The 14304-nt window shown below is 39.2% G+C and overlaps 1 protein-coding gene across 9 annotated transcripts in view; it reads left to right on the plus strand.

Moving 5' to 3' along the window:
- Nucleotides 1–14304, plus strand: part of UEVLD (UEV and lactate/malate dehyrogenase domains) — a 52999-nt gene that overhangs the window by 16942 nt on the left and 21753 nt on the right. For 8 of the 9 annotated variants that reach the window (XR_015552662.1, XM_004418502.3, XM_087433113.1 and 5 more), the window contains 4 exons: nt 736–899; nt 6377–6512; nt 8236–8354; nt 11624–11726. Coding sequence is in view for 8 of the 9 variants with exons in the window: in XM_004418502.3 (XP_004418559.2) it covers nt 736–899; nt 6377–6512; nt 8236–8354; nt 11624–11726 (522 nt within the window). In the remaining variant the exon portion in view is untranslated. The remainder of the gene's footprint in view (nt 1–735; nt 900–6376; nt 6513–8235; nt 8355–11623; nt 11727–14304) is intronic. The other variant, XM_087433111.1, reaches the window with a different exon arrangement.

The raw sequence follows: 14304 nt of genomic DNA on the forward strand, positions 1-14304 counted from the left end.
GATATAGAAATGAATAATATGGGGCCAGACCAGTGGCGAAGTGGTTAAGTTTGCACGCTCCACTTTGGTGGCCCGGGGTTTGCGGGTTCGGATCCCGGGCACACACCTACACACCACTCGTCAAACCATGCTGTGGTGGTGTCCCACATACAAAATAGAGGAGAATTGGCACAGATGTTAGCTCAGGGTCAATCTTCCTCAAGCAAAAAGAGGAAGGTTGGCAACAGATGTTAGCTCAGGGACAATCTTCCTCACCAAAAAAAAAAGAAAGAAATTAATAATATATAATCCTCTCTAGAAGTTTACAATGTAAAAGGAGAAACAGACCTGTCGGCAAATAACTTCAGTGCCAAATAAATATAAAAATAGAAGTGTCCACTACCTATTAAGAAAGATGTGATAGCTGTGCTTGAGGGGAGCAAAGAAGGTTACATAGAGAAGATGCTGTATCCCAAACGCCTGGCACAGTAGGTCCTATAAATATTTATTGAATTGAATTGGATGAGCTGGCCATTGTCTTAATTAAATTTCCTCAAATGTTATGCTAGTACTTTAATGGGAACGTATTTTCAATGTGACTGTGGATGAAAATGGGAAACATGCCTCGATTTACATAAATTCTTTGTATGTAAACTTGACTAGACTATATGTCTTAAAATGCCACCTAGCTGTACCATAAATATAACGTGTATGCTTCATTATTGTTTGACGATGTGTTTATTTTGTCTCAAATAGGTAATACATATAACATACCAATTCATTTGTGGATTTTGGATTCTCACCCTTTCGCTCCCCCCATTTGCTTCTTAAAGCCAACTGCAAATATGGGAATCTCAGTTGGAAAACATGTGGATGCTCAAGGCAGAATATACTTGCCCTACCTCCAAAACTGGAGCCATGTAAGATTAGTTTGGATTTTCTTTTAGAAGTTTTTGTTTTACTGAATATTTATCTTTGATCCTAATAGTACGAATAAGTTACTGAATTTTCTTTCAATGATATTCTTCATATGGTCTTTAAAAGTATTTGACAGAGGGAAAAAGTCAAATACCGTATGATCTCACTTATAAGTAGAAGATAAAAACAACAACAGACAATCACAGAGAGACAGACTGGATTGGTGGTTACCAGAGGGGAAGAAGGGAGGGAGGAGGGTGAAAGGGACGATTAGGCACATGTGTGTGGTGATGGATGGTAATTAGTCTTTGGGTGGTGAACATGATGTAATCTATACAGAAATCAAAATATAATGATGTACACCTGAAATTTATATAATATTATAAACCAATGTTACCGCAATAAAAAATAAATAAATAAAAAATAAAAGTAATTTGAAATTGAGGTCCCTGGCGTCACCTAAGTCCCAGAACGCTGATGACAGCAGCCTGCGTGAAGCTGCTCTCTCCAGGTCTGGGAGCCAACTGTTGTTCACTCCCGGCCTTTTTATAGTTGTTTGCTGCTTGATAAAGCACATGAAAAGCTGCTGGCAAGATATTGGGGCATTATTTCCTACTCCCTCTCTATTAAAAATTCTTATGTAATATATGTATTTATTTGTCGTTTTGCCAGTTTTTGACCTTTATGTAAATTGAATCATACTGTATATAATCTTCCGTTGTGTGCTTTGTTTTAACTGAGCATTAAGTTTTAAAAATTTACCCATGTTGGGGCCAGCCCAGTGGCGCAAGCGGTTAAGTGAGTGCGCTCCGCTGTGGTGGCCCGGGGTTCACCGGTTCAGATCCCGGGCGTGCACATGATGCACCGCTTATTAAGCCATGCTGTGGTGGCGTCCCATATAAAGTAGAGGAAGATGGCACGGATGTTAGCCCAGGGCCAGTCTTCCTCAGCAAAAAGAGGAGGATTGGCAGGGATGTTAGCTCAGGGCTGGTCCTCCTTATTAAAAAAAAAAAAAATTTACCCATGTTGATGTTTGTACTGTAGTTTATTTGCTTACAAGTCCTCACATTATGCAATTTTATATTCTGCATTTTTCATCTACTGTTTTATTCAGCGTTTCTCCATATTAAATAATATTTTCAGGGGCCGGCCCCGTGGCTTAGTGGTTAAGTGCGTGTGCTCCGCTGCTGGCGGCCGGGGTTCGGATCCCGGGCACGCACCGACGCACCACTTGTCCGACCATGCTGAGGCCACGTCCCACATACAGCAACTAGAAGGATGTGCAACTATGACATACAACTATCTACTGGGGCTTTGGGGAAAATGGAGGAGGACTGGCAATAGATGTTAGCTCAGAGCCAGTCTTCCTCAGCAAAAAAATAATAATAATAATAATATTTTCAAAATATGTGGTTTTTAATGGTTGCCTAATGATCCAGCATAAGGATACTGCATAATGTATTTACAAATTGCTCTGTTGTTTGAAATTTAATGAGCATCCTTAAATATAAATATATATAAATTTACATGTTTGTGTATGTCTTTTAAATCTTTAATAATGATAAATCTCTAGAAATGGAATTACTGGATCAAAGGCTATAAATATTTTGAAGGCTATTATATATTGCCAAATTGGCCTCCAAAAGGTCAAGTACAGGGGATATAAAAATGAACATATAGACATTAGACAAAATATACTTCTACTATCAGTAAAAATCAGTGTAGGAGAGTACCTGCTTACAGCACCCTTGCTCTAGCAGAAGTATTACCAGGAAAACAAAACAGACCTTTGCTTATCTCTATACATTTACTTAGAAGGAGGTAGAATATGCTCTTGTTTTTGTAAGTCATTAAAATTTTTATGAACGGATAATTTATAATATATTTACACATACCCAGAGAGTTGTAGGACAGGAGGATGGGATATGTCAGAGTCGAGTGAGGTTGGAGTAAAGGATGGCATTAGGATTATCACTTCTTATTTTATATACATCCGTAAAAAGGTATGCAATTGTGGACACATTTTACTTTGTTTTTATAGTTTTCTATATTTTTCATATATATATAAAACCTTTAAAAAAAAGAAATAAGATAAGAAAGGAAGCACACCAGATTGTCAGTAGTGGAGTTTATGTGGGGAAACATTGACCTTTTATTTTGTGGACTTGTAATTATTTGCAATACTTGATTTTTTTTTTTTGAGGAAGCTCGGCCCTGAGCTAACATCTGCCAATCCTCCTCTTTTTGCTGAGGAAGACTGGCCCTAGGCTAACATCAGTGCCCATCTTCCTCTACTTTATATGTGACGCCGCCACAGCATGGCTTAACAAGGGGTGCGTCAGTCCACGCCCAGGATCCAAACTGGCGAACCCCAGGCCGCCACAGCAGAGCGCACGCACTTAACCGCTTGCACCACCGGGCTGGCCCCAATACTTGGTGATTTAAATAAATGATTTCCAGTTAAATGTAATGAATGGGGCATGATAAAAATTTGTCAGTTGGAAGGACAAAAATGATGTCTTGATCTTAATGTTTAGTTCTTTGGTTATTTGAGGAATTGAAATCTTTTTCTTATATTTATTGATTGTGTTATGTTTCTTTTTTGAATTAGCTCCTTCATTCGTGTGTGTGTGTGTGTGTGTGTGTGTGTGTGTGTGTGTGTGTAAGATCAGCCCTGAGCTAACATCCATGCTAATCCTCCTCTTTTTGCTGAGGAAGACCAGCTCTGAGCTAACATCTATTGCCAATCCTCCTCCTTTTTTTTTTCCTCAAAGCCCCAGTAGATAGTTGTATGTCATAGTTGCACATCCTTCTAGTTGCTGTATGTGGGACGCGGCCTCAGCATGGCCGGAGAAGCGGTGCATCGGTGCATGCCTGGGATCCGAACCCGGGCCGCCAGCAGCTTAGCGCACGCACTTAACCGCTAAGCCACGGGGCCGGCGCTCCTTCATTTATTTTTACCCCCTTTTTTTTTTAAACTATCCTCAAACAATATTTTGACATCTGTGCCCTATTGTAGGAATTCACATTTCCTGTTTCCTCTTTCTGGTTTTCTTTGGCATCTCTTTTCATGGTTTTGTTTGTTTGTTTAATAAATACTCAGAGAGTGGGCCGGCCCGTGGCTTAGCGGTTAAGTGCGTGCGCTCCGCTGCTGGCGGTCCCGGGTTCGGATCCCGGGCGCGCACCGAGGCACCGCTTCTCCGGCCATGCTGGGGCCGCGTCCCACATAAAGCAACTAGAAGGATGTGCAGCTATGACACACAACAATCTACTGGGGCTTTGGAGGGGGGGGGAGTAAATAAATAAAATCTTAATAAATACTCAGAGATAGTTCTATAATCTCATTGAGGTTGTGCTTGATTTCAGTTCAGACGGTCTTGATTTCATTTTACTGTTCTGAGCCTTTTTATTAAAAGCTAAAACTAGTCTTAAGAAGATATTACATTATTTAAATTGTCGTTTTTAAAAGTACTGCAAGGGCCGCCCCGTGGCGTAGCGGTTAAGCGCACGCACTCTGCTGCTGGCGGCCCTGGTTCAGATCCCCAGCGCACACCCATGCACCGCTTGTCAGGCCATGCTGTGACAGTGTCCCGCATAAATTGGAGGAAGATGGGCACGGATGTTAGCTCATGGCCAGTCTTCCTCGGCAAGAAGAGGAGGATTGGCATGGATGTTAGCTCAGGGCTGATCTTCCTCACAAAAAAAATAAATAAATAAAAGTACTATAGTAACTTTAAGTTCCACATGCAGTTGGAATTATAATTATGTAGTATAGTTGTATAGAATTTTGGAGCTATCAGGGATCTAGAGGTTGTCTAGGCCAAGGATTGCACACATTTTCCCCAAGAGATTCAGTGTGCTGCATTAGGCCTACACAATTTTGTTTGAACAGCACAGTGGTTTTGTTTTGTTCTTAATATGAGTTTGAATGCCTGTATGTGTACTCTTTCCAATTTGGCACAATAACCATCTCCCCAAGTTTTCTTATACTTGACAACTTCACACGTTATGTTATCTGCTTGGTCTTTAAAAGTATTTGAGTTTTTGATCCTAATGGCCTCATTTTCTTAATTTATAAATAGAAAAACCCAGACTCTGAGAAATTAAGCACTTTTTAAAATGAGCAAACTACTGAATATTCCTAATGATAATAATAAACATATATTTTACACTCACAGTGTACAGTCTGCAGGCATTAGCTCATTTGTTTCTCGTAACAGCCACTTGGGATTTATTATTCACATTATATTGCTGATAACACTGAAGCTCAGAAAGGTTAAGTGAATTACACTAAGGTTGCTTAACCAGTTAAACTAAAAGAAACAGTACTAGATTAGATAATATTTTATCAGTGTTAATTTTCTTTTTCTCTTTTTTTTTTTTTGTGAGGAAGATCAGCCCTGAGCTAACATCCATGCCTATCCTCCTCTTCTTGCCGAGGAAGACTGGCCATGAGCTAACATCCGTGCCCATCTTCCTCCAATTTATGTGGGATGCTGCCACAGGGTGGCCTGACAAGCAGTGCGTTGGTGTGCGCCTGAGATCCGAACCCAGGCCACCAGCAGCAGAGCATGCGCACTTAACCACTACATCACGAGGCCAGCCCTTCAGTGTTAATTTTCTGATTTGATAATTGTTATACAGGAGAAGATCTGTTTTGTTTTTTCATTTTTCTTTTTTTTTTTTGACTGATTTTTTTTTTTTTTTTTTTTTTGGTGAGGAAGATCAGCCCTGAGCTAACATCCAATGCCAGTCCTCCTCTTTTTTTGCCAAGGAAGATTGGCCCTGGGCTAACATCCGTGCCCATCTTCCTCTACTTTATATGGGATGCTGCCATAGCCTGGCTTGACAAGCAGTCTGTCGGTGCGCGCCGGGGATCCGAGCCTGTGAACCCCGGGTCACTGAAGCAGAGCGTGCACACTTAGCCACTTGCACCACCTGGCTGGCCTATGTTTTGATTTTTCTTTCAGGAAATATACACCAAAGTATTTAGGGTGAAGGAGTATCATATCTGCAATTTACTCTCAATTGGTTCAGAAAAATATATAGAGGGAAAGAGACTAAGAAAGCAGATGTGATAAATGTTAACATGGAAGTGATCTGGGTGAAGAGGATATGGAAATTCTTTGTACTATTTTTGCAACTTTTCTACAAGTCTGCAATTATTTTAAAATAAAAAGTTAAAAAAAGACAGACAGACTGTTCCTAAATATAGGTATTCTGCTAGTAAGGGCTGTCATGGTATTTTCCCACTTATTAGCATTTCTCCCTACTTTTCAGTTAAAAGAATTAAGTAATTTTTCTGTTAGAAGTATTAAAACAGTTAAAAGTATCACATAATTTGTGTGGTAGTTTTCAAAAAATGAGAGTATGATGCAGTACTTTGTTTTGGCTAACTCGATAACAATGTATAGGTTAACAAGGTAGTATTCTTGAGCAAAATTTTTGCATAACTTTTCCCTTTGTGTGTATTCTGCAGCCTAAATCTGTCATTGTTGGATTAATTAAAGAAATGATTGCCAAGTTTCAAGAGGAACTTCCCCTGTATTCTCTGTCATCATCTGATGAAGCACGGCAGGTGGACTTGTTGGCCTATATTGCAAAAATCACTGAAGGTTTGTATTTTTTTATTTTTTTTGTGTGTGAGGAGATCAGCCCTGTGCTAACATCTGCCAATCCTCCTGTTTTTTTGCTGAGGAAGACTGGCCCTGGGCTAACATCTGTGCCCGTCTTCCTCCACTTTATGTGGGATGCCGCCACAGCATGGCTTGACAAGTGGTGCCTCGGTGCGCACCCAGGATCTCAACTGGCAAACCTCAGGCCGCTGCAGCAGAGCGCACGCACTTAACCGCTTGCGCCACCAGGCCGGCCCAGGTTTGTATTTTTATTAATCAAAGAGTTATGAGTTTACCATTTCTCACTAATACCATTTACTCTCTGCTGCCTGATTTCCATAAACAAATACATGCGTGTATATGTACATATCTGTGTTGAATCAAAAATTCCTGTATATCTATCATAGGGTAAATGTTACCATACAATGAATATACCATCCAATGAATATGGTTTCTTTTTTTTTTTTTTTTTTTGTGAGGAAGCTCAGCCCTGAGCTAACATCCAGTGCCAATCCTCCCTTTTGTGCTGAGGAAGACTGGCCCTGGGCTAACATCTGTGCCCATCTTCCTCTACTTTATATGGGATGCCGCCACAGCATGGCTTGACAAGTGGTGCGTTGGTGTGTGCCCAGGATCCGAACCTGAGAACCCCCAGGCCGCCAAAGTGGAGCACGTGTACTTAACTACTGTGCCACTGGGCCAGCCCCTATGGTTTCTTAAAACGTAAAAGTTTACTCTGGAGGCCGGCCCTGTGGCACAAGTGGTTAAGTGCGCACGCTCCACTGCGGCGGCCCTGGGTTCGCCGGCCCGGATCCCGGGCGTGCACCGACACACCACTTGGCAAGCCATGCTGTGGCGGCGTCCCATATAAAGTGGAGGAAGATGGGCGTGGATGTTAGCCCAGGGCCAGTCTTCCTCAGCAAAAAGAGGAAGATTGGCACATGCTAGCTCAGGGCCAATCTTCCTCACAAAAAAAAAAAAAGATTACTCTTATACTGACAGATAAAATAATTCGTTTTGTTCAAAACCACTTGATATATATTAACAATCCCAAACCTTTTGCATTATATGCTTATGTGGCTTTTTGCCTCATTCAGTGGATTGGACCAGAAAAATCTATGATTCTTGATGTTTCTCATGGAGGATAAAGCAAAATATCCATGCTTGTAAAATTTAGTAAAGTTAAGGATTTTTTTGCATTGTAGACCAGAGCAGTAAGAATCAGAATTTTTTCGTGGGGCCAGCCCGGTGGTGCAGCGGTTACATGTGCGTACTCCGCTTCTGCAGCCCGGGGTTGGCAGGTTTAGATCCCGGGTGCGCACCGATGCATCGCTTGTCAAGCCATGCTGTGGTGGCATCCCATATAAAGTAGAGGAAGATGGGCATGGATGTTAGCCCAGGTGAATCTTCCTCAGTGAAAAAAAAAAAGAATTTTTTTCAGAATTTTGGAAATCTTATTTTTTTAATCGTATAGCATATTTTTTAAATGTTTGGAAAGATACCTTCTTTTTAAAAGGGTAGCCTCTATTTAGTAGAATATTAATATGAGAGTCCTGTCTTTCTTGCATTTCACTTGCTCAACAAATATTTTTGAATGCCTATCATGGACTAGCAGCATGTTTTCTGTCCAAGTTATTTAAGGTTGGTGTATTTTTTTTTAAGATGCTAAAAAGATTTTTGATATTATTTTTAAATTCTCGTGATAATCCGCTTTCCTTTCTAGGTGTCTCAGACATAAATTCAAAGAATTGGGCAAATCATCAGAATAAAACAGTCAACAAAATTACCGTGGTTGGAGGTGGAGAACTGGGAATTGCCTGCACATTAGCAATTTCGGCAAAGGTATGTAAGCATAGTGGTTATAAATCCATTTATCATATTGCTATACTTTTAGGCAGTGTATGTTTAACAATACAAGAAATAATGGCTTCATTTTGTCATGTGGGAAAACCTCATTTTGCTTTAAAATATATTTAGTCAGTTGACAAAAAAAATAGCTGAAAGCTCTCATCAGTGATGTTGCCTCTTAATTAGTAGTTAGTCGTGGACTTGGCTTTGAAAAAGTGGTCTGAACAATGGTCTCATCGGCCTAATCCAAGGGAAACCTCAACTTGACATTCATCTGACTTAGTCACAGATTCTTTTGTGTTTTCTGAGTCATGCTTTAATTAAACTCTTATTTAATATAATACTTAATTTCAGCTCTTTCTAAAATTAGCATTTTTTTAAAAAGATTGCCTTTTCTTGTGTAATTACTCCACCGTCTTTTAGGATCATAGTTTCTAAGTTGATATTTTATGCTAGTTTGAGATTTGTTTATTTTTCCATCAGTCGCTTTTACTAGATCTTTTCAATATAAATTATTTTCAGAAAGGCTTAAATCCCCTTGCAGAGCGGCTCAAAAGACCCTCTAGGGTCCAGTATCCTGGTAACAGCATGTCTTTGTCATTTGAGGGATGTAGCCCAGAATAGAATAGCTGTCCCTCTATATGTTTATTTCCTAGCTGGCATTTGGTTTTCTTTTCTATTAGAATTTGATGGTTTGCCATCTAAATTCTTCCCTTTCCATTTAAGACTCACATATGTCTTGGAGGTAGGTTCTACTTCAACAAATAATTAAATTGTATATCCAGGGAGCTAGAAAATTTTAAAAGCTGGCTGCTCAGAGCAATGTATGCTAACTTTTGACATATTATAGTTTCATTTTCTCCACCCTTCATGTGAATACACTATTCTCTCTTAATTGGAATTTGAATTGTTTTCAGTTCTTTTGTTACTAAATAGAATGCTTCTATAAACATTGCTTTACAAGTTGCTTATTTTCTTGTCTGAATTTTCTTTTAGGTGTACATAATCTCAAAAATAGTGCTAGTGAGTCAGAGGGCATGAATAGTTTTTATGGCACGTATTACATATTGCTAAATTGCTCTGAGAGGCAGAACTAATTTATGCTTCTAATAACAATGTGCATATCAACCTGATTTTTGACATCCCTAACAGTACTGAGTTATATCAGTTTTATTTGTGTTTGGTAAATACAGGACGGCCCCTTAAAGTCGTGTTTCTTAAACTGTTAGAAGAATGTCACTATCGGTATTTCTTTGTCTGTGAACTGTCTAGATGGAACATTTTTTCCATTTTTTTTAAGCATTAATATTTTGATACAGGATACAATATTCAAATAGTGCAACAGTAGTCACAAAAGTGGCAGTAGTAGTGGTGGTGGTAGCAGCAGTAACTAACCTTTCCTGAATGCTTACTAGGTGCCAGCACTCACCTAAACACTTGACTCATTTTACAACAACCCTATGGCTTAGGTACTATCATTACTGCCATTTTATAAATGAAGAAACCAAGGCCTAGGGAGGTTATGCAACTTGGCCAAAGTCACGCTGTTCAATAAATGGAGCCGGGATTGGAAGCTACGCAATACATTAACAGAGCCTGTATTTGAGATCCTTACTACTCAGTGGATTGCTTTCAGACCAGCAGCATTGGCATCCTCTGAGATTTTATTAGAAATGCGTAATCTCAGGCCCCACTCCAGACCTAGGGAAGCAAATCTGCATTTTAACAAAATCCCTGGTGATCCGTATGCTTCACTGATCTGTTAAATGGTGATCCCTTAAAGCTTAAGAAGCTCTGCTCCAAACTACTGTTATCCACCTCATTGTAGTTGTTGCTATTGATGGACATTTAGATTGTTTCTAGTCTTTTGAATATCCTTATACATATTGTATATTTTACACATGCACTAATAAGTTTGTAGGATAATTTCTGTAAATGAGATTGATGGATTAAAGGAGTTATTGTGTTTTTAAATTTTGATAGAAATTGTCAGAGTATCCCCCATATTAGTTGTACCAGTGTATTCTCTTATGCACAGTGTATGAGAATACCTATTTTTCCACACTACTTTTGTTAAACGTTTAGATCTTTGTGTGTCTGATAAATGAAAATGGTAACATAATTTTCTTTGTGTTTCTCTTGTGAATGTGGTTAACAATAATAAAATTAATAGGTACAATATAGAGAGGACTGCTTTCTGCCAGCCCTTTGTCACATAATTAATCCTCATAACCCCATGAAGTAAGGCCGAGTTCAGTGATGTGCCCAGCGTTACAGAGCTAGTAAGTAGCGTAGCTGGGTTGTTATCTTAACTTCTACGCTTTATGCCTGATAGTCTGGTAGATCCCTGGGTCCTCTTGCCCCTGCACTCTAAGATAGGAGCTATCCTCACATCCTGTACTACTCTGGAAAAAGACCTTCCACAAAGGTAAACTGACTCTTAGGAGTTTCCGTGCTGTCATTTACAGTCAGCTCCCCATGGCACCCAGGGAGCCATCCACAGGCATGTGGAGTATTTTCTGTGACATCTCTGGGGAGAGAACTGCTTGATAATAGGATTTTATTTTAGATTTATAGCTATTATCCTTCTTTTTTGAGGAAGATTGGCCCTGAGCTAACGTCTGTTGCCAATCCTCCTCTTTTTTCCTGAGGAAGATTGGCCCTGGGCTAACATCCGTGCCCATCTTCCTCTACTTTATATGGGACGCCACCACAGCATGACTTGATAAGCCGTGCGTAGGTCCGCACCCGGGATCCGAACCTGTGAACCATGGGCCGCCCAACCAGAGCACACAGACTTAACTGCTGTGCCACTGGGCCGGCCCAATCTTTCTTTTTTTTAAAGAGAAACTTGGCATTAGTGTTGACTTTCGTGCTAGAAATGAGGTGCTAAAATGACAAGAAAATCACTCAGTTCTTTCAGAATGGAAATTTTGACATCAAAATGAAAACATAAGCTCTAGAATAATAGCAAACATATTGAGTGTACCAAGTCATCTTTATTACTCATTATCCCATCAAAAGAAACCTGCAGTCTGTGACATCTGAGGTAAGCCCTGTTAGATTCCAGTTTTCAGTCAAGCCTAAAGGATCACATTATTCAAGTTCATAATAATTTCTTGTTTGCATGTCCCATTTATTGCTATTGTGTTACTTTTCCTTCATAAGACAGCACATGAAGCCTGTATATTCTCCTTTCTGAATGAATTTAAATTGAGTAACTGGCCATGTAATGCTTTTCATTCTCTTATTGTACTGTACAGGGCATTGCGGACAGACTAGTCCTCTTAGACCTCTCAGAAGGGACTAAAGGAGGGATGATGGACCTTGACATCTTTAATCTGCCTAATGTGGAGATCAGCAAAGGTCTGATTATTTTGCTCAGAAGATGTTTGCCTTATTTTCTCCTGTATTTGAGTCCTAGAATTTTTTAATATACTTTATGTTTTAGAGCAGTTTTAGGTTCACAGCAATATTGAGCAGAAGGTACAGAGATTTCCCATATACCCCCATCCCCACACATGCATAGCCTCCTCCATTGTCCACATCCCCCACCAGAGTGGTACAATTGATAAAACTACCTTGCTACATCATTATCATCCGAAGTCCATGGTTTACATTATTAGGGTTCACTCTTTTTTTTTTTTTTTTTGGTGAGGAAGATCAGCCCTGAGCTAACATCCATGCCAATCCTCCTCTTTTTGCTGAGGAAGACTGGCTCTGAGCTAACATCTATTGCCAAGCCTCCTCCTTTTTTTTTCCCCAAAGCCCCAGTAGATAGTTGTACATCCTTCTAGTTGCTGTATGTGGGACGCGGCCTCAGCACGGCCGGAGAAGCGGTGCGTCAGTGCGCGCCCAGGATCTGAACCCGGGCCGCCAGCAGCGGAGCGCGCACACTCAACCGCCAAGCCACCGGGCCGGCCCTAGGGTTCACACTTGGTGGTGTACATTCTACGGGTGAGGACAAATCTATAATGACATGTATCCACCATTATAGTATCCTATAGAGTAGTTTCACTGCCCTGAAAATCCTCTGTTCTCTGCCTAGGGTCCTAGAATTTTAATGGTGAAAGCATATCAAAGATTACCTAGTCCAAGTCCCTAATTTTACATATTGGCAGACTAGGATTCAGATAAGTTAAGTGACTTACCCAAAGTCATATAGACATTGTAACTGATTATGTTAACAAGAGTCAGATAAACAGATAACATTCAGATTGGTCAGAAGGATTTATTCTCTGTTTCTGACTTCCACAAGAATATAAATTTGTTTTCTCTGATTGCTTCTTTTCTCATAATACATGGGTTAAGAGCACTGGTTTTAGAGTTTGACAGATGGAGGTTTGTATCCTAGCTCTGCTACATTATAGCTCTGACACTTGTCAGATTATATAATCTCTCAAAGTTCAGTTTTATCATCTGTAAAGTGGAAATAATACCTACCTCTTGATATATAGCAAAGTGCTAAACCAAGATTTCAAAAAAAAAATTCACATTGCTTTCACTAAAAATATATTTTTAAAATAAGTTTTAATAAGAACAAAAAGGGTTTTTGTATCATTAATAAATAAAATTTAAAATGTTAAAAAAGTAATTTTTATCTTATGATTTTGATTAAAATTTTTGCATATATTTTATGATGTACATACTATATTAATATAGACATATATATCTAGGTAAATACCATAATTGGGAATGTGGGCTTAAAAATATTTTATTACCAGAGATGTGTGATCAAAAAAAATTGAACAACCATTGAACTAGAGTAACACTGGAGTTTACTCTAATTCAGTGATCTTCAAAAACTAGGTTATAGCTCAAGTCGGGTTGTAATATGTTATAGTTGTTTGGCTTTCCTTTGCCTTTTCATTAGATCGCCTGTATTCCTTCACTATATTTTCCAAATAAAGTATCAAGACATGGTTTCACAAGCCTGAATGTGCTAAGAATGACAGTAGGTGAGAAAAGTTGAAATTATACCTATAGGCTATAAAAATTGGGTGTAGTAGTTCTAGTAAGCCTCTGGATCCCTGCAGGGTACAATGAGTTCTTTTTCCTTCTCTGGAAAGAGAACAGAAGTTGGTTTAATGATCCTTTTGTAGGCCTCATATAAAGGATCTCATGGGGAGCTGGATATTCTCTTGTGCCTGTCATTTCCAGGTACTGAAGTTCTTGAGGGACCTGTTAACTCTTCCAAATCACTTTAGGAAACTCTTTAGTACCTGGACCCTAGAGGCTGTGAGGCCTTGTAGGACCTGAAGAAATTGTTTCTTCCTATGTGTTTCATTAACCATCAATAACTGTTGTTTCAGATAATTGAAAGAGTCGAATCCTTGGAGTAGATGTATAGTGCATGGTGCTTGCCACCAAGCAGGGAATGTTGAATGAGTCCGCACCCCCTTGGGGCACCTTTCATGTTCCCCTGGTTAACTTTGGTTGTACATTCGCAATAGCACTTAATTTAATTACTGTTACATAAAGAATTTTAAATATGTTAACTAACATCTCATAAATATATTATATGATATAGAGAAGTGCATTAATTTTGGGAAATGAAGCTCAGTAGTTTTAGAAATTTGGAAATCATCAGTGACAGGCATTGATGATTGCAACTGACTGATCATCCTAAAGTTGTACTTTTTGTTCCATTTGGATTTTTTTTACATAGCTATTAAAACATTTTGGGGAGGAATATACATATTTACAGATGAGCATGCAAATACACATACGTATACATACATACATAAAACAGTTATGCTTGTGTATGCGTAGACTAAATCTGGAGAAATACTAAAGAATTAAGAGTAGTTGCTTCAGGAGTCACTGGGGAAACTGGTTCTGCACTTGTTTTTTGCACTTAATATGTTTATCCCTTTATTGTGCTAAAATACATGTAATAAAATTTACCATTGGTGACATTTAGTGCATTCACAATGTTGTGCAA

The sequence above is a fragment of the Ceratotherium simum genome, chromosome 7 (genome assembly GCF_057802395.1).
Source record: "Ceratotherium simum simum isolate JZ-2026a chromosome 7, ASM5780239v1, whole genome shotgun sequence".
In the NCBI taxonomy this organism is placed as follows: Eukaryota; Metazoa; Chordata; class Mammalia; order Perissodactyla; family Rhinocerotidae; genus Ceratotherium; species Ceratotherium simum.